Source organism: Ascaphus truei, chromosome 23 (genome assembly GCF_040206685.1).
Source record: "Ascaphus truei isolate aAscTru1 chromosome 23, aAscTru1.hap1, whole genome shotgun sequence".
In the NCBI taxonomy this organism is placed as follows: domain Eukaryota; kingdom Metazoa; phylum Chordata; class Amphibia; order Anura; family Ascaphidae; genus Ascaphus; species Ascaphus truei.
The window spans coordinates 145,920-164,390 of NC_134505.1; the positions used below are offsets into that span (position 1 = coordinate 145,920).

The 18,471-nt window shown below is 51.0% G+C and overlaps 1 protein-coding gene across 2 annotated transcripts in view; it reads right to left on the reverse strand.

The window, feature by feature from the left end:
- Positions 1–337: 337 nt before the first annotated feature.
- Positions 338–18,471, reverse strand: part of ZPBP2 (zona pellucida binding protein 2) — a 35,598-nt gene continuing 17,464 nt past the window's right edge. The window contains exons 3-6 of one of the 2 annotated variants that reach the window (XM_075580139.1): positions 15,075–15,293; positions 10,398–10,483; positions 5,096–5,273; positions 338–876 (exon numbers count right to left, since the gene is read on the reverse strand). In XM_075580139.1, coding sequence (XP_075436254.1) covers positions 779–876; positions 5,096–5,273; positions 10,398–10,483; positions 15,075–15,293 — 581 coding nt within the window. In that variant the 3' untranslated portion in view covers positions 338–778. Of the gene's footprint in view, positions 877–4,989; positions 5,274–10,397; positions 10,484–15,074; positions 15,294–18,471 lie in introns of both variants that reach the window. The other variant, XM_075580140.1, reaches the window with a different exon arrangement.

Here is an 18,471-nt window from a genome sequence, read left to right on the forward strand (position 1 = left end):
GACGGCGAGGGGGCTGAAGGAGGTAATGTGACAGGAGAGGGAATAGAGAGGCGCCGTGAGCAATGAGTGCCGCGGAGGGGATTGGGTGTTTGGGGATAAGCACGGACCTCGCGGGAAACGCGCGTGACAGCTGGACGTGCGTCCGGACAGGCCGCAGAGGAACGGGTGCGGGAGGAGGAAGGGAGAGGTGAACGAGGAGGTGGAGGAGAAAGGTCAGAGGCAGGGAGAACAGGGGTGACGGGGACACATTGGGAAGCAGGAATCCCCTTAACCGTCACAATATCACGGCGGGATCCTTATGCAGATGAAAAATAATTGGATGACAACCCATGTTGGATAGTGACAAAATCAATGCATTTATTTTATTATCTCATTGTTTCACTGTGACCTCAAAAAAAAAGACAAAAAGTGTGAAAATAACTTGGTGAAAAGGTGACAGAAATACTGCTGGAATAATGGGATGAATCTACGCCATTGTTACTGTGATGTCGCAGCCTGACCGCCTAGGAGATTGGGTAAGACACAGGACTTCCAGAAACTTCTTATCTTCTAGTGCAAGAACGTCAGACAGAGAGATGCCTCAGGCTACGTTCCTGGCCTTCTACCTCCACTGCTCTGAAGAGTCCGGTCGCGTTACATAACCGGGCGGGCATTTCTCAAGTGAAACTGCAGACATTAATGGCGCTGCTTGTGCCTGTTGAAACAATGCCCCGTGTAGAGACCTCCGGAAGCAGTCGAGGGGGTGACCAGCAGTTTTTCGGCGGGGTTTTTTTATTGGCTAGCAAGCTGTTGCTCCGTAGTAGGTGATTCGAATGGCCGTGCACACCTCACATTGGACGGCGTTGCTAGCACTGTATGATCCTGGGTCGCAGACCACTGCAAAATGCACAAAGTAATCAGTACAAAATAAAATCAGAGGCGTAGCTATGTGCGCGACCGGCGTGCACTGAGAAACGGGTGCAAGGGATACATAGAGCTTCAGAAAAACAAGTTTACAGCACTTAATCCCTTCACGGTCAGACTTTTAGGGGTCATAATTCCGTCGGGTTAAAGTTCTGATTGTGGAATATAATTGGAGAGGAGATAATAGGATGTAACTAAGAAAACCCCGCTCAACCTTCTAGGTTGTAATAGTGATTAATTGTTGCAAGGTGCTGCAGAGGAATAATCAGCAGAAAGGATATTTCAAAAAGGGGTGTTTGTGTCTGCAAACTAAGGTATTCCTATATAGCAAATAGTAACAGTGAACTTTGAATCCACAGTTTAAAATGTATACGTATAGCTAAATATACACGGATATTGATATATACTAATATAACAGATTATTTATTTAAAAAAAAAAAAACGACAAAACAAGAGTCTCTCAAAGGTCTATCCCAATGATTAATGAGTCCTGCTTAACTAACATCTAATTATTAATAATAATATTTATATTTAACTATATGTATATATTTTAACCTACAGGTTGGATCAAACGGTTACTATTTGCTTGGTGTGCGCCTATATAGAAATACCTTCGTTTGTATCTATACAAACGCCCTTTTTGGCGATAATAGCATATACCCATTTCTGCAGCACTTGCTGTCAATTCATCTATACACCATGTGTGTACGTAACCCCCACCCCCCACCCCCCACCCCTCCCTCCGCCCCCCACCACCACGTGTAAACTTTCATACATTTAAAGTGTGAAGCTTGTGGCAAACGTACAAAGAATACAAGTATCGTACATTTGTCACGGACAGGAGAGATGGGAAGAGTTTCCCCTGCAGGGCAGCAGCAAGTTATTCCAGCCTGCTTGGTACAAACCCCCCTCTGAGACATTTAGCAATTACACACAGGAAACAGGACTGGTGCTTCTCTACGCTCCCAGGGCTGGGGTAGGACTGAAGTGGTTAACCCTCGCAGCCAGCACTCACTGACCGGCAGACATTCTCCACCTGCCATGTCATTGCTGCTTTCTGTTGATGTTTAGCTGTCAGATAAATACATTTCAGGGCTAATGTTGACACTGAACGTCGTTATTCAACGTCACAGCTGCTTCTTGCTCCTGGCGATCAGCGCTTATAACCAGTGACAGCCTTCACTACATTACCAAACGAGACCCAGCATTCGCGCACACACTGTATGTTACTACGCTGAAGCGTGCAGCTCGGATATACTTAACTCCCATTATCTTCATGTATTGTACGGAGTGAGCTGTGCAGAACCCCCCTTGATAGCTTCCTGACAAGACGCGGTCTCATTAGTTGGATGAACTCGGGCTGATCCTGAACCTGTTCACTGCAGAAAGTGGAACATTTGTAGGACAGGAGGGAGCGCGTACCCCCCCCCCCCGTCCACCTCGCAGGCGTCTCCCCCGCCTCCTCTCTTCACAAACTGCTCTGGCTCCCCTTTCATACCGCTGTGTCTCCCCCTTACTTATGTCCTCCCTGGTGGCACGTGCATTATGGGTAACTGGGGAAGCGCTTGCTGTGATTAGCATGGAGGCGGTAGGGAAACGCCATGTGAATATTTCAGTCAGCGACCCCGCTTTACTTTGGGCCACATGTAATATGTGGTGCGAATACACAAGGTCTTATGTCCGAGTACCGCTTACTAAATAATATGACCCCTGGTCCCTATTGCCACGGACATCTCATCCCAACCTGCACCACATTTGTTTGATTTCCTTAGAAGAAATCTTTATGGGGGGTGGGGGGATCCAGGCGCACAATCCGGGGACTCCTTTACATCAGAGGCAGTGGGTGCCACGGGTAGCCCTAACATTGGCTGCATGTGCCACGGGTAGCCCTAACATTGGCTGCATGTGCCACGGGTAGCCCTAACATTGGCTGCATGTGCCACGAGTAGCCCTAACATTGGCTGCATGTGCCACGGGTAGCCCTAACTTTGGCTGCATGTGCCACGGGTAGCCCTAACATTGGCTACATATGCCACGGGTAGCCCTAACATTGGCTGCATGTGCCACGGGTAGCCCTAACATTGGCTGCATGTGCCACGAGTAGCCCTAACATTGGCTGCATGTGCCACGGGTAGCCCTAACTTTGGCTGCATGTGCCACGGGTAGCCCTAACATTGGCTGCATGTGCCACGGGTAGCCCTAACATTGGCTGCATGTGCCACGGGTAGCCCTAACATTGGCTGCATGTGCCACGAGTAGCCCTAACATTGGCTGCATGTGCCACGGGTAGCCCTAACATTGGCTGCATGTGCCACGGGTAGCCCTAACATTGGCTGCATGTGCCACGGGTAGCCCTAACATTGGCTGCATGTGCCAAGGGTAGCCCTAACATTGGCTGCATGTGCCACGGGTAGCCCTAACATTGGCTGCATGTGCCACGGGTAGCCCTAACATTGGCTGCATGTGCCACGGGTAGCCCTAACATTGGCTGCATGTGCCACGAGTAGCCCTAACATTGGCTGCATGTGCCACGGGTAGCACTAACATTGGCTGCATGTGCCACGGGTAGCCCTAACATTGGCTGCATGTGCCACAGGTAGCCCTAACATTGGCTGCATGTGCCACGGGTAGCCCTAACATTGGCTGCATGTGCCACGGGTAGCCCTAACATTGGCTGCATGTGCCACGGGTAGCCCTAACATTGGCTGCATGTGCCACGGGTAGCCCTAACATTGGCTGCATGTGCCACGGGTAGCCCTAACTTTGGCTGCATGTGCCACGGGTAGCCCTAACATTGGCTGCATGTGCCACGGGTAGCCCTAACATTGGCTGCATGTGCCACGGGTAGCCCTAACATTGGCTGCATGTGCCACGGGTAGCCCTAACATTGGCTGCATGTGCCACGAGTAGCCCTAACATTGGCTGCATGTGCCACGGGTAGCCCCACGCTCCCACTGACTCCAAGACCGCTGCTGTTCCCCAATGCATTCTGGGACGTGCGGCCTGCTGACTAGAGCCGCCCCGGGGCAGTGAGAAGAGTGGGGGGGGGGGGGTTCTCCATATCTCACTGTTTACTCTGGCATCAGCGGCTTTTATCTCTGAATGGCAGCCGTGTTCTCACGTGATATACATTGTATGATGAGACAATAAGGCCACGGCGGGTTCTATGAAAAGAATGGGATAAGTAACAGCGCACACGGCGCGCCTGAGCGTCCCTGCGCCGCCTCGCGTCTTATCGTTAGCGGCTTTTCCTAGAAAGGAGCACAGTGTGCGAGCAGCATTAGCTTATGCTCAGAAAATAAGTATGTGCGTTACAAGCTGAATGAAAACACAGCCGCATGAAAGGGCCAATTTCCTCCCACGGTGAGAGAGAGAAAGCAGGGAAAGCAGACAGCCCCCTTTCCCTCGCTCCTCCAGCCCGGGCAACAAATTATTATAATTACCATGCTAAATCAATATGCCTGACAAAGAAAAGATTACGTTACTCCTCTGATGGTTGTGCAATCAATTCAAACTCAGCGTGTGCGGCGGCGGCAGAGGAGGAGACACAGAATGGGAACTTATCTCCCAGGCCCCGTGCGACATGCTCCTGAAAACGAGTGATGGCCGGGGGGGGGGCTCACAGGCTGGGCGGGAATTACATCAGGGGGTGCAGGATAGGAGCGTGTTTGGGGGTTACGCTGACATGGACACCCAGGTTACATTACAACGATACATCGCACGGGGCCACGGTTTGGGTTATCTAGTCTCCCCCTTTTTATTCTCGTCACAAAGATTATTTGCTGGGATAAAACCCCGGAGAAATGCGATGGCCCGAGCAGCCGAAATTGCAGCACCCCCTTATAATAAACCCCAGAAATAATGTGTCCGTTATCTCTCACTAGCTGACCCTTCTGTAAACACTTGGCTGGCGCATTGAGCAAAGGCAGAGAAAAGCGCCTTAATACTGTGTACCCAACCCCGTCATTGCCAGCGAGCAGGTAATAGCAACCGCAATGCACCTCACACGTGGGACAGCCTGCCGGAGACTCTCACAGCCGCCACCAGGCCACGTAATTAGTAAGTGGTGCTATTCCCACCACACACCTCCCAGCCCAGGAGCTGGTATCCGGTACCTTCCGGACCGGCACTTATTAAACGTGGGGCGGATTCCCCAGACGACGCTGTGCTTGGGAAATAAAGCCGGTGTTACCGCAGCAGCCGGAGCAGTCGTGGTGCGTGACCTCGTTTTTCCCAAAGCCGGGGCGGCAGCTGTCAGAGCGCGTGATCTCCAAACTGTGCGGGATGTAATGTATGTCCGGGACGTTCACAAAGTCTTCCCTCAGCACGCGAGGCTGCTCAATGAAGAACTCCTGTATCCGATCTCTGGCCTAAAGTGCGAGCACAAGCGGAGGCGTCAGCATGCGCTCAGCACCCGGATCTCTCACTATATACCCCACATCTCACCCGGATCTCTCACTATATACCCCTCACCCTGATATCTCACTATATACCCCACATCTCACCCAAATGTCTCACTATATACCCCTCACCCTGATATCTCACTATATACCCCTCACCCCGATATCTCACTATATACCCCTCACCCTGATATCTCACTATATACCCCTCACATCTCACCCTGATATCTCACTATATACCCCTCACATCTCACCCGGATCTCTCACTATATACCCATCACATCTCACCCGAATGTCTCACTATATACCCCTCACCCTGATATCTCACTATATACCCCTCACCCTGATATCTCACTATATACCCCTCACATCTCACCCGAATGTCTCACTATATACCCCTCACCCTGATATCTCACTATATACCCCTCACCCTGATATCTCACTATATACCCCTCACCCTGATCTCACTATATACCCCTCACATCTCACCCGAATGTCTCACTATATACCCCTCACCCTGATATCTCACTATATACCCCTCACCCTGATATCTCACTATATACCCCTCACCCTGATATCTCACTATATACCCCTCACATCTCACCCTGATATCTCACTGTATACCCCTCACATCTCACTATATACCCCTCACATCTCACTATATACCCCACATCTCACCCTGATATCTCACTATATACCCCTCACATCTCACTATATACCCCACATCTCACCCGGATCTCTCACTATATACCCCTCACATCTCACTATATACCCCACATCTCACCCGGATCTCTCACTATATACCCCTCACATCTCACTATATACCCCACATCTCACCCGGATCTCTCACTATATACCCCTCACATCTCACTATATACCCCACATCTCACCCGGATCTCTCACTATATACCCCTCACATCTCACTATATACCCCACATCTCACCCGGATCTCTCACTATATACCCCACATCTCACCCTGATATCTCACTATATACCCCTCACATCTCACTATATACCCCACATCTCACCCGGATCTCTCACTATATACCCCACATCTCACCCGAATGTCTCACTATATACCCCTCACATCTTACCCTGATATCTCACTATATACCCCTCACCCTGATATCTCACTATATACCCCTCACCCTGATATCTCACTATATACCCCTCACATCTCACCCTGATATCTCACTATATACCCCTCACATCTCACTATATACCCCACATCTCACCCGAATGTCTCACTATATACCCCTCACCCTGATATCTCACTATATACCCCTCACCCCGATATCTCACTATATACCCCTCACATCTCACCCGAATGTCTCACTATATACCCCTCACCCTGATATCTCACTATATACCCCTCACCCTGATATCTCACTATATACACCTCACATCTCACCCTGATATCTCACTATATACCCCTCACATCTCACTATATACCCCTCACATCTCACTATATACCCCTCACATCTCACTATATACCCCTCACATCTCACTATATACCCCACATCTCACCCGAATATCTCACTATATACCCCTCACATCTCACTATATACCCCACATCTCACCCTGATATCTCACTATATACCCCTCACATCTCACTATATACCCCACATCTCACCCGAATGTCTCACTATATACCCCTCACCCTGATATCTCACTATATACCCCTCACCCCGATATCTCACTATATACCCCTCACCCTGATATCTCACTATATACACCTCACATCTCACCCTGATATCTCACTATATACCCCTCACATCTCACTATATACCCCTCACATCTCACCCGGATCTCTCACTATATACCCATCACATCTCACTATATACCCCACATCTCACCCTGATATCTCACTATATACCCCTCACATCTCACTATATACCCCACATCTCACCCTGATATCTCACTATATACCCCACATCTCACCCTGATATCTCACTATATACCCCTCACCCTGATATCTCACTATATACCCCACATCTCACCCTAATATCTCACTATATACCCCTCACATCTCCCCCTGATATCTCACTGTATACCCCTCACATCTCACTATATACCCCTCACATCTTACCCTGATATCTCACTGTATACCCCTCACATCTCACTATATACCCCTCACATCTTACCCTGATATCTCACTGTATACCCCTCACATCTCACTATATACCCCTCACATCTCACCCTGATATCTCACTATATACCCCTCACATCTCACTATATACCCCACATCTCACCCTGATATCTCACTATATACCCCTCACATCTCACTATATACCCCACATCTCACCCTGATATCTCACTATATACCCCTCACATCTCACTATATACCCCACATCTCACCCGAATGTCTCACTATATACCCCTCACCCTGATATCTCACTATATACCCCTCACCCCGATATCTCACTATATACCCCTCACCCTGATATCTCACTATATACACCTCACATCTCACCCTGATATCTCACTATATACCCCTCACATCTCACTATATACCCCTCACATCTCACCCGGATCTCTCACTATATACCCATCACATCTCACTATATACCCCACATCTCACCCTGATATCTCACTATATACCCCTCACATCTCACTATATACCCCACATCTCACCCTGATATCTCACTATATACCCCACATCTCACCCTGATATCTCACTATATACCCCTCACCCTGATATCTCACTATATACCCCTCACATCTCACCCTAATATCTCACTATATACCCCTCACATCTCCCCCTGATATCTCACTGTATACCCCTCACATCTCACTATATACCCCTCACATCTTACCCTGATATCTCACTGTATACCCCTCACATCTCACTATATACCCCTCACATCTCACCCTGATATCTCACTATATACCCCTCACATCTCACTATATACCCCACATCTCACCCTGATATCTCACTATATACCCCTCACATCTCACTATATACCCCACATCTCACCCGAATGTCTCACTATATACCCCTCACCCTGATATCTCACTATATACCCCTCAACCCGATATCTCACTATATACCCCTCACCCTGATATCTCACTATATACACCTCACATCTCACCCTGATATCTCACTATATACCCCTCACATCTCACTATATACCCCTCACATCTCACCCGGATCTCTCACTATATACCCATCACATCTCACTATATACCCCACATCTCACCCTGATATCTCACTATATACCCCTCACATCTCACTATATACCCCACATCTCACCCTGATATCTCACTATATACCCCACATCTCACCCTGATATCTCACTATATACCCCTCACCCTGATATCTCACTATATACCCCTCACATCTCACCCTAATATCTCACTATATACCCCTCACATCTCCCCCTGATATCTCACTGTATACCCCTCACATCTCACTATATACCCCTCACATCTTACCCTGATATCTCACTGTATACCCCTCACATCTCACTATATACCCCTCACATCTTACCCTGATATCTCACTGTATACCCCTCACATCTCACCCTGATATCTCACTATATAACCCTCACATCTCACCCTAATATCTCACTATACCCTCCTCTGCTCCACCTTACATCTCACCCTAATATCTCACTATATACCCTCACATCTCACCCTAATATCTCACTATACCCTGCTCTGCCCCTCCTTACATCTCACCCTAATATCTCACTATACCCTCCTCTGCCCCTCCTTACATCTCCCCCTAATATCTCACTATACCCTCCTCTGACCCTCCTTATATCTCACCCAAATATCTCACTATACCCTCCTCTGCCCCTCCTTACATCTCACCCTAATATCTCACTATACCCTCCTCTGCCCCTCCTTACATCTCACCCTAATCTCACTATACCCTCCTCTGCCCCTCCTTACATCTCACCCTAATATCTCACTATACCCTCCTCTGTCCCTCCTTACATCTCACCCTAATATCTCACTATACCCTCCTCTGCCCCTCCTTACATCTCAGCCCTAATATCTCACTATTCCCTCCTCTGCCCCTCCTTACATCTCACCCCAATATCTCACTATACCCCCCTCTGCCCCTCCTTACATCTCACCCTAATATCTCACTATACCCCCCTCTGCCCCTCCTTACATCTCACCCTAATATCTCACTATACCCTCCTCTGCCCCTCCTTACATCACGCCCTAATATCTCACTATACCCTCCTCTCCCCCTCCTTACATCTCACCCTAATATCTCACTATACCCTCCTCTCCCCCTCCTTACATCTCACCCTAATATCTCACTATACCCTCCTCTCCCCCTCCTTACATCTCACCCTAATATCTCACTATACCCTCCTCTGCCCCTCCTTATATCTCACCCTAATATCTCACTATACCCTCCTCTCCCCCTCCTTACGTCTCACCCTAATATCTCACTATACCCTCCTCTGCCCCTCCTTACATTTCACCCTAATATCTCACTATACCCCCCTCTGCCCCTCCTTACATCTCACCCTAATATCTCACTATACCCTTCTCTGCCCCTCCTTACATCTCACCCTAATATCTCACTATACCCTCCTCTGCCCCTCCTTACATTTCACCCTAATATCTCACTATACCCTCCTTTGCCCCTCCTTACATCTCACCGTTTGTATCTAAAGCCCCCTTCCACCTAAAACCTGTCTCCCTCACTGCCCCGCACCTCTGGAATGCCCTCTCCCTCAATATCCGATTTGCACCCTCTCTCCACCTTTAGGACCCACCTTAAAACACACCTCTGTAACTAAACATATGGGCAGCTCCGCTGGCTGACACTACATCTCATATGTACTGACCGTGGCCCCCTGCAGACGCACTTACCAGAACGCTCTCCTACTGTCTCTGTACGTTCTCCCCCACTTAGAGTGTGAGCTCTTCAGGGCAGGGCTCCCTTTCCTATTGTTTTATGTCTCATGCTCTTATTTGCACTGCGTTATATGATGACCCGTGCGTTGCTGCTGCGACGCGCTATGTACCTGGACGGTGCTACACACACACACACACACACACACACACACACACACACACACACACACACACACACACACACACACACACGGCGCGGCAGAAACCTACCTTTTGCACTCGCTTATTGCTATCGTCTTCGCAATCATACGAAATGCCTCTGCATATTGACTCCCAACCGCGGCCAAACGGATTGACTGAAGTGACAGGAAGAAGACACGGAAAGAAATGAGGAACACAAGGGGTGTCATGTCATCCTAAAGACATTATCGCCACTATTTATCACACTACTTTGGCACGGTTTCATTAGCAAAGTGCTACGGGGACTCGCGGTAAGGAGAATGTGGGGGAGTCAGGGTAAGGAGAATGTGGGGGAGTCAGGGTAAGGAGAATGTGGGGGACTCGGGGTAAGGAGAATGTGGGGGAGTCGCGGTAGGGAGAATGAGGGGGAGTCGGGGTAAGGAGAATGTGGGGGAGTCGGGGTAAGGAGAATGTGGGGGAGTCGGGGTAAGGAGAATGTGGGGGAGTCAGGGTAAGGAGAATGTGGGGGAGTCAGGGTAAGGAGAATGTGGGGGAGTCAGGGTAAGGAGAATGTGGGGGAGTCAGGGTAAGGAGAATGTGGGGGAGTCGGGGTAAGGAGAATGTGGGGGAGTAGGGGTAAGGAGAATGTGGGGGAGTCGCGGTAAGGAGAATGTGGGGGAGTCGCGGTAAGGAGAATGAGGGGGAGTCGGGGTAAGGAGAATGTGGGGGAGTCGGGGTAAGGAGAATGTGGGGGAGTCGCGGTAGGGAGAATTAGGGGGAGTCGGGGTAAGGAGAATGTGGGGGAGTCGCGGTAGGGAGAATTAGGGGGAGTCGGGGTAAGGAGAATGTGGGGGAGTCGCGGTAGGGAGAATTAGGGGGAGTCGCGGTAGGGAGAATTAGGGGGAGTCGGGGTAAGGAGAATGTGGGGGAGTCGGGGTAACGAGAATGTGGGGGACTCGGGGTAAGGAGAATTTGGGGGAGTCGGGGTAAGGAGAATTTGGGGGTGCTGCAAGGAGAATGTGGGGGAGTTGTGGCAAACGAGAATGTGGGGGACTCGGGGTAAGGAGAATTTGGGGGAGTCGGGGTAAGGAGAATTTGGGGGTGCTGCAAGGAGAATGTGGGGGAGTCGGTGATTTACCTGATACACACATGATTACGAGATGTCCTTTTTATATATTGTTTTCTACTGCAAGTAAATTGGGGGGATAAAATGATCATTACTACCCAAAATGTCCCCACTGTACGACGTGTTTGGCTGTATCCGTTCCCCCTTGGTATGAGAAACGTATGTCACATTATGACAGCGCAGGCGGCCATTGTGCTTCCCAGTTTCTCTTGGAAGCAATGTTTACTTATTTTTATCTCATATACTGTCCCTTTATTCTCCTATTCCCCAGAACGTCTGAACACCGGCTTAAAGGAAACGTGTCAGATTTCATTCAAGTGACCAGGCGTCCAGCGCAGGAAGACGTCTCACGCATTAGCACCACTTAGTAAATGGGGCCCAATTCCCTATGTTTTCTTGCTCATGCTTCCTCAGCGCACAAACCCCACTACTTTGTATTCGCAATACTGCCCCGCCTGCGCCTCCCATACAAGGCACGTTACCGGGATGGGGGGGGGGGGAGGGGGTGTTATAGCAGGAGGTACCGGCCCATTTCCCAGCATGACACTTACAGTTAGTGGTCTCTGGGCCGTGCGGTGAAGATCTGATTAGTGACGGTTGTGAGGAGAGCGCAGCTCGATATTATCGATGCTGAGAGGAGCCCCGCTATGTAACGGCGGCGGGATACCTCCTCTCCCCCAGGAAAGGGGAGCACACGGAGGCTTGTTTTTATTTGAACTATTTAGGATGAGAAGCCCCGCGGCAAATGATCCCGGCTTAACCCCTTGTGTGCTTACAAAGACGGCACCGCCTTCCAGGCCCCGGCAGTGGAAGCGCGGCTCACGTTATGCTCCTACACGTCCCGTTTATTACGATACGCTCCATGTCCTTTCTATGTGTGGGGACAGGGCTAACGAGGGTTTAACCCTTACAGCTGCGGCCTGTGTGGGGGGATCGCACGTCCGTAGCGGGCCCCCCGCGGTGGTTGCATGTCACCGTGGGGTTTCCTGGGCAGCAGGGACAGTACGCCTGGCTACATCTGTCAGAACATGACTTGCAATTCATCTTAGGCGCTGATCTGTACTGTGCACTAAGGGACTGACAAGCAAGCTGCCTTTGTCTCTCCTGCATAATAACAAACACTCCCTCCTTTAATGCCCATCCCCAGAGAGACCCTGGTAGCAGAGTTTGAGCAGTGACAGCTAACACATCCCGTTAAGTAGCCCCCACAGACCATGCTCTGAGAAAGAGGTCTGCTCGGGGAGGAAGTCCTCCTCCTCCTCCTGACTCATGGAACAGCCTCCGGCTGAGATCCTGGTTGTTAGTTCAGCGCGGCGGTGGAGGCGGCGTGGACACACCGCTACGTGAGATATGAAAGGAAGCCACGGCCCGAACATGCGGTGAGGTTTCACAACAAACAGAAGCTGGCTGGGAAGGGGCCAGTGCTCCGTAGGTGTTAATTTCACATGCTAATTAAACAGCATCACAACTAATAGTGCGTCTCACATGCACAAGCGACGCTGCTCTGGGTAACCACACTCAGTGCAGATGCTTTTAGCAGTGTAAAGATGGAGCTGCTTTCCTTGGGTGTTTGTGTGTAATGTGCGAGATGAGTGAGATAACCCTCTCACGCTTCCTTAGCTGGAGGCAGAGATACTTGCTACCATCGTGCTTGTGTTTGAGTGTCACCTTTGGGCGACTTGCAAGAATAACTGCAGCTTGCAGAGGAAATCCAGCTGCAGCCTGCTGAATTTCACTTTCTGTGATAACGCACAGTATTGCATTGTAACATTGCAGAATATCAGTCTGCAAAGGGTCTCCTGGCAGTGGGACACCCAGTGGGAGCTATAACTGGCTACATCTGTATATCGCCTCCCTGCTATCAAGGAGAAGGAGGCAAATCTCTACACAGACACAATTTCTACACGTTGGGTTCCTTTAAATCTCTGTAACCCCGCTAGTAACTAATTGCTTAGCGGTGACTTGTAGTCTCTTCAGGTAATGAAACCTAGCGGTATTCATATGGTAACCAGCTCCAGCCCGCCGCACCTATTACTGAGCGCAATAACCACGCTCAGAAACTGGAGGATAGGAGGCGGAGGGGAAGTAATGGCCACGTCACGGCAGAGGTTCAGCCAATGAGGGCGAACCAGCCGTGTGACGTCATGGCCGCGCCCTCGCCTTGAGTGATCTCTGTTGCGCGCGCGCACTGAGGCCGTAGCCTACGGGTACACAAAAACGCTTGGGATAGGCGCAATTCTGTCCTACATATCCTAAATGCGTCCTGAGGTTTCACAGCAGCGGGGGAATTGGACACGGAGGGGCCGAGGGGTTCTTATCTGCTGTCAATTCCTGTGACGTTACGTAAAACACTCCAAATAAAAACGTGGTTTTAAACCCCTCCGTACTATTGAACAGCAACTGCCTTCCGGCAACACCCGTCACAAGGATTCATAAAGCCGAGGATCGTCCCGAAAAGTCACGTCAAAAAATATATAAAAATACAGGCTATAAAAGAAAGAAGCAGGCTCCAGGCGTCTGTCACGATAATGTCATGAGCTATTCAGTATTTTAATCGATCTGGTTCTCCAGGGGTTAATGTGGTTACTGTTTGTCGTAAAATACAATATATTGGTTTTCGACAGACCAAGAACCTTCCTGGGTCTGTGCAGATCTTCTAAAGTGCGCTTAATTGGGGGAGGTTATCACTAATGGCTCACTAAAAAGAGACATATGTGTTGTTTAGATGGCTATAAACCGATAACCAGATACTACTCTGTCAGCCTCAAAGAAAACAGAACATTGCTGAGTAATCACTTGTGTATGTCAGAGAGAGGTGTGCGAAACAGGTCACCGCTGAGCCGGAGGACTTTATTCAAAATGAGAATGTCGTGTGACATCATCTATTCTGAATAACAACAGGAACGTCTATTTCACATAATAACAGGAACATGTGCGGCGTTGTGGCAATAAGAAATCAAACCACACACCACATGGGTAAGGAGGTGCCAAGGACAGGTAACGGTTTCTCCAGCGAAAATAGCCGAGAGGCGATAACGTTTTACACGCAGGCGTGCGTGGGGATAGCACGGACGCAGCCGTGACGGTGCATCGTTTTTCTATAATGGATAGGGACCTGAAACCCTGGCAGATATACATGACATATTTTGCATACTTCTCAGGTGGTGGCAGCATATAGATGTGATTGTAACGGAGTAAGGGGTTAATATTAACTCATTGGAGATACCTTTGCAGATGAGAAAAGTGAGTTGGCTAGAGTAGCTGTGTGTATTAACCCTGGTTACATGTCTAAGTCACGTGCTCACACGTGTGATGTCCGTGACAGGTGGTACATGGGGACGGATTGTTCATTTGAGGGACCTCTGCGGAGGTGAGAAGTGGGACCGCTTGCGAGCGGTGTATTAACCCTTGTCCTGTATGTAGGTCACGGGCCCATACGTGGCAAATATCATTAAAAACCCAAACAATATCGCATGACTGGGGTACCTTTAGGGGGGATCGGCTACCGAGTACGGCGCTCGCCAACAAGGAAGCGCCTCATCTCCCCCTGAATAACACTTCGGAAAGCAGCACGGTACCAACGTTTCCGTCCAGCAGGAGACGGACACGCCTTGGCTCCCACCCCCGTGGCGCGGGCTTACCTCTGAACGTAACAAACAGCTCGCTTTGCAGCGTGTGCTGCGGTGCTTTGATGACGTGGCACTTATAAAACTTGTTGGTTAGATGGCAGGTCAGGCCGGACACGAGCCCCTCTACTAGGTCAAGCAGCTTGTCGTAAAAGTGCCCGTTGGCCGCCGTGTCGCAGGGCTTGGCGGTAAAGCGCACGTTTATCTGGTACATGTAGTCGGGCTCCCGGTACGCTGGGAAGAGAAAGGGGGTTGTGTGTGAGGGTGAGCAGCTTGCTGCTAGTTACACGGGAGAGAAAGGGGTGTGTGTGTGAGCCCTGTGTGAGGGTGAGCAGCTTGCTGCTAGTTACACGGGAGAGAAAGGGGTGTGTGTGTGAGCCCTGTGTGAGGGTGAGCAGCTTGCTGCTAGTTACACGGGAGAGAAAGGGGTGTGTGTGTGAGCCCTGTGTGAGGGTGAGCAGCTTGCTGCTAGTTACACGGGAGAGAAAGGGGTGTGTGTGTGAGCCCTGTGTCAGGGTGAGCAGCTTGCTGCTAGTTACACGGGAGAGAAAGGGGTGTGTGTGTGAGCCCTGTGTGAGGGTGAGCAGCTTGCTGCTAGTTACACGGGAGAGAAAGGGGTGTGTGTGTGAGCCCTGTGTCAGGGTGAGCAGCTTGCTGCTAGTTACACGGGAGAGAAAGGGGTGTGTGTGTGAGCCCTGTGTCAGGGTGAGCAGCTTGCTGCTAGTTACACGGGAGAGAAAGGGGTGTGTGTGTGAGCCCTGTGTCAGGGTGAGCAGCTTGCTGCTAGTTACACGGGAGAGAAAGGGGTGTGTGTGTGAGCCCTGTGTGAGGGTGAGCAGCTTGCTGCTAGTTACACGGGAGAGAAAGGGGTGTGTGTGTGAGCCCTGTGTGAGGGTGAGCAGCTTGCTGCTAGTTACATGGGAGAGAAAGGGGTGTGTGTGAGCCCTGTGTGAGGGTGAGCAGCTTGCTGCTAGTTACATGGGAGAGAAAGGGGTGTGTGTGTGAGCCCTGTGTGAGGGTGAGCAGCTTGCTGCTAGTTACACGGGAGAGAAAGGGGTGTGTGTGTGAGCCCTGTGTGAGGGTGAGCAGCTTGCTGCTAGTTACACGGGAGAGAAAGGGGTGTGTGTGAGCCCTGTGTGAGGGTGAGCAGCTTGCTGCTAGTTACACGGGAGAGAAAGGGGTGTGTGTGTGAGCCCTGTGTGAGGGTGAGCAGCATGCTGCTAGTTACACGGGAGAGAAAGGGGTGTGTGTGAGCCCTGTGTGAGGGTGAGCAGCTTGCTGCTAGTTACACGGGAGAGAAAGGGGTGTGTGTGTGAGCCCTGTGTGAGGGTGAGCAGCTTGCTGCTAGTTACACGGGAGAGAAAGGGGTGTGTGTGAGCCCTGTGTCAGGGTGAGCAGCTTGCTGCTAGTTACACGGGAGAGAAAGGGGTGTGTGTGAGCCCTGTGTCAGGGTGAGCAGCATGCTGCTAGTTACACGGGAGAGAAAGGGGTGTGTGTGAGCCCTGTGTGAGGGTGAGCAGCTTGCTGCTAGTTACACGGGAGAGAAAGGGGTGTGTGTGTGAGCCCTGTGTGAGGGTGAGCAGCTTGCTGCTAGTTACACGGGAGAGAAAGGGGTGTGTGTGAGCCCTGTGTCAGGGTGAGCAGCTTGCTGCTAGTTACACGGGAGAGAAAGGGGTGTGTGTGTGAGCCCTGTGTCAGGGTGAGCAGCTTGCTGCTAGTTACACGGGAGAGAAAGGGGTGTGTGTGTGAGCCCTGTGTGAGGGAGAGCAGCTTGCTGCTAGTTACACGGGAGAGAAAGGGGTGTGTGTGTGAGCCCTGTGTGAGGGTGAGCAGCATGCTGCTAGTTACACGGGAGAGAAAGGGGTGTGTGTGTGAGCCCTGTGTCAGGGTGAGCAGCTTGCTGCTAGTTACACGGGAGAGAAAGGGGTGTGTGTGTGAGCCCTGTGTCAGGGTGAGCAGCTTGCTGCTAGTTACACGGGAGAGAAAGGGGTGTGTGTGTGTGAGCCCTGTGTCAGGGTGAGCAGCTTGTTGCTAGTTACACGGGAGAGAAAGGGGTGTGTGTGTGAGCCCTGTGTCAGGGTGAGCAGTTTGCTGCTAGTTACACGGGAGAGAAAGGGGTGTGTGTGTGAGCCCTGTGTGAGGGTGAGCAGCTTGCTGCTAGTTACACGGGAGAGAAAGGGGTGTGTGTGTGAGCCCTGTGTCAGGGTGAGCAGCTTGCTGCTAGTTACACGGGAGAGAAAGGGGTGTGTGTGTGAGCCCTGTGTCAGGGTGAGCAGCTTGCTGCTAGTTACACGGGAGAGAAAGGGGTTTGTGTGTGAGCCCTGTGTCAGGGTGAGCAGCTTGCTGCTAGTTACACGGGAGAGAAAGGGGTGTGTGTGTGAGCCCTGTGTGAGGGTGAGCAGCTTGCTGCTAGTTACACGGGAGAGAAAGGGGTGTGTGTGTGTGAGCCCTGTGTCAGGGTGAGCAGCTTGTTGCTAGTTACACGGGAGAGAAAGGGGTGTGTGTGTGAGCCCTGTGTGAGGGTGAGCAGCTTGCTGCTAGTTACACGGGAGAGAAAGGGGTGTGTGTGTGAGCCCTGTGTGAGGGCGAGCAGCTTGCTGCTAGTTACACGGGAGAGAAAGGGGTGTGTGTGTGAGCCCTGTGTCAGGGTGAGCAGCTTGCTGCTAGTTACACGGGAGAGAAAGGGGTGTGTGTGTGAGCCCTGTGTCAGGGTGAGCAGCTTGCTGCTAGTTACACGGGAGAGAAAGGGGTGTGTGTGTGAGCCCTGTGTCAGGGTGAGCAGCTTGCTGCTAGTTACACGGGAGAGAAAGGGGTGTGTGTGTGTGAGCCCTGTGTCAGGGTGAGCAGCTTGCTGCTAGTTACACGGGAGAGAAAGGGGTGTGTGTGTGTGAGCCCTGTGTGAGGGAGAGCAGCTTGCTGCTAGTTACACGGGAGAGAAAGGGGTGTGTGTGTGAGCCCTGTGTGAGGGTGAGCAGCATGCTGCTAGTTACACGGGAGAGAAAGGGGTGTGTGTGTGAGCCCTGTGTGAGGGTGAGCAGCATGCTGCTAGTTACACGGGAGAGAAAGGGGTGTGTGTGGGAGCCCTGTGTGAGGGTGAGCAGCATGCTGCTAGTTACACGGGAGAGAAAGGGGTGTGTGTGGGAGCCCTGTGTGAGGGTGAGCAGCTTGCTGCTAGTTACACGGGAGAGAAAGGGGTGTGTGTGTGAGCCCTGTGTCAGGGTGAGCAGCTTGCTGCTAGTTACACGGGAGAGAAAGGGGTGTGTGTGTGAGCCCTGTGTCAGGGTGAGCAGCTTGCTGCTAGTTACACGGGAGAGAAAGGGGTGTGTGTGTGAGCCCTGTGTGAGGGTGAGCAGCTTGCTGCTAGTTACACGGGAGAGAAAGGGGTGTGTGTGTGAGCCCTGTGTGAGGGTGA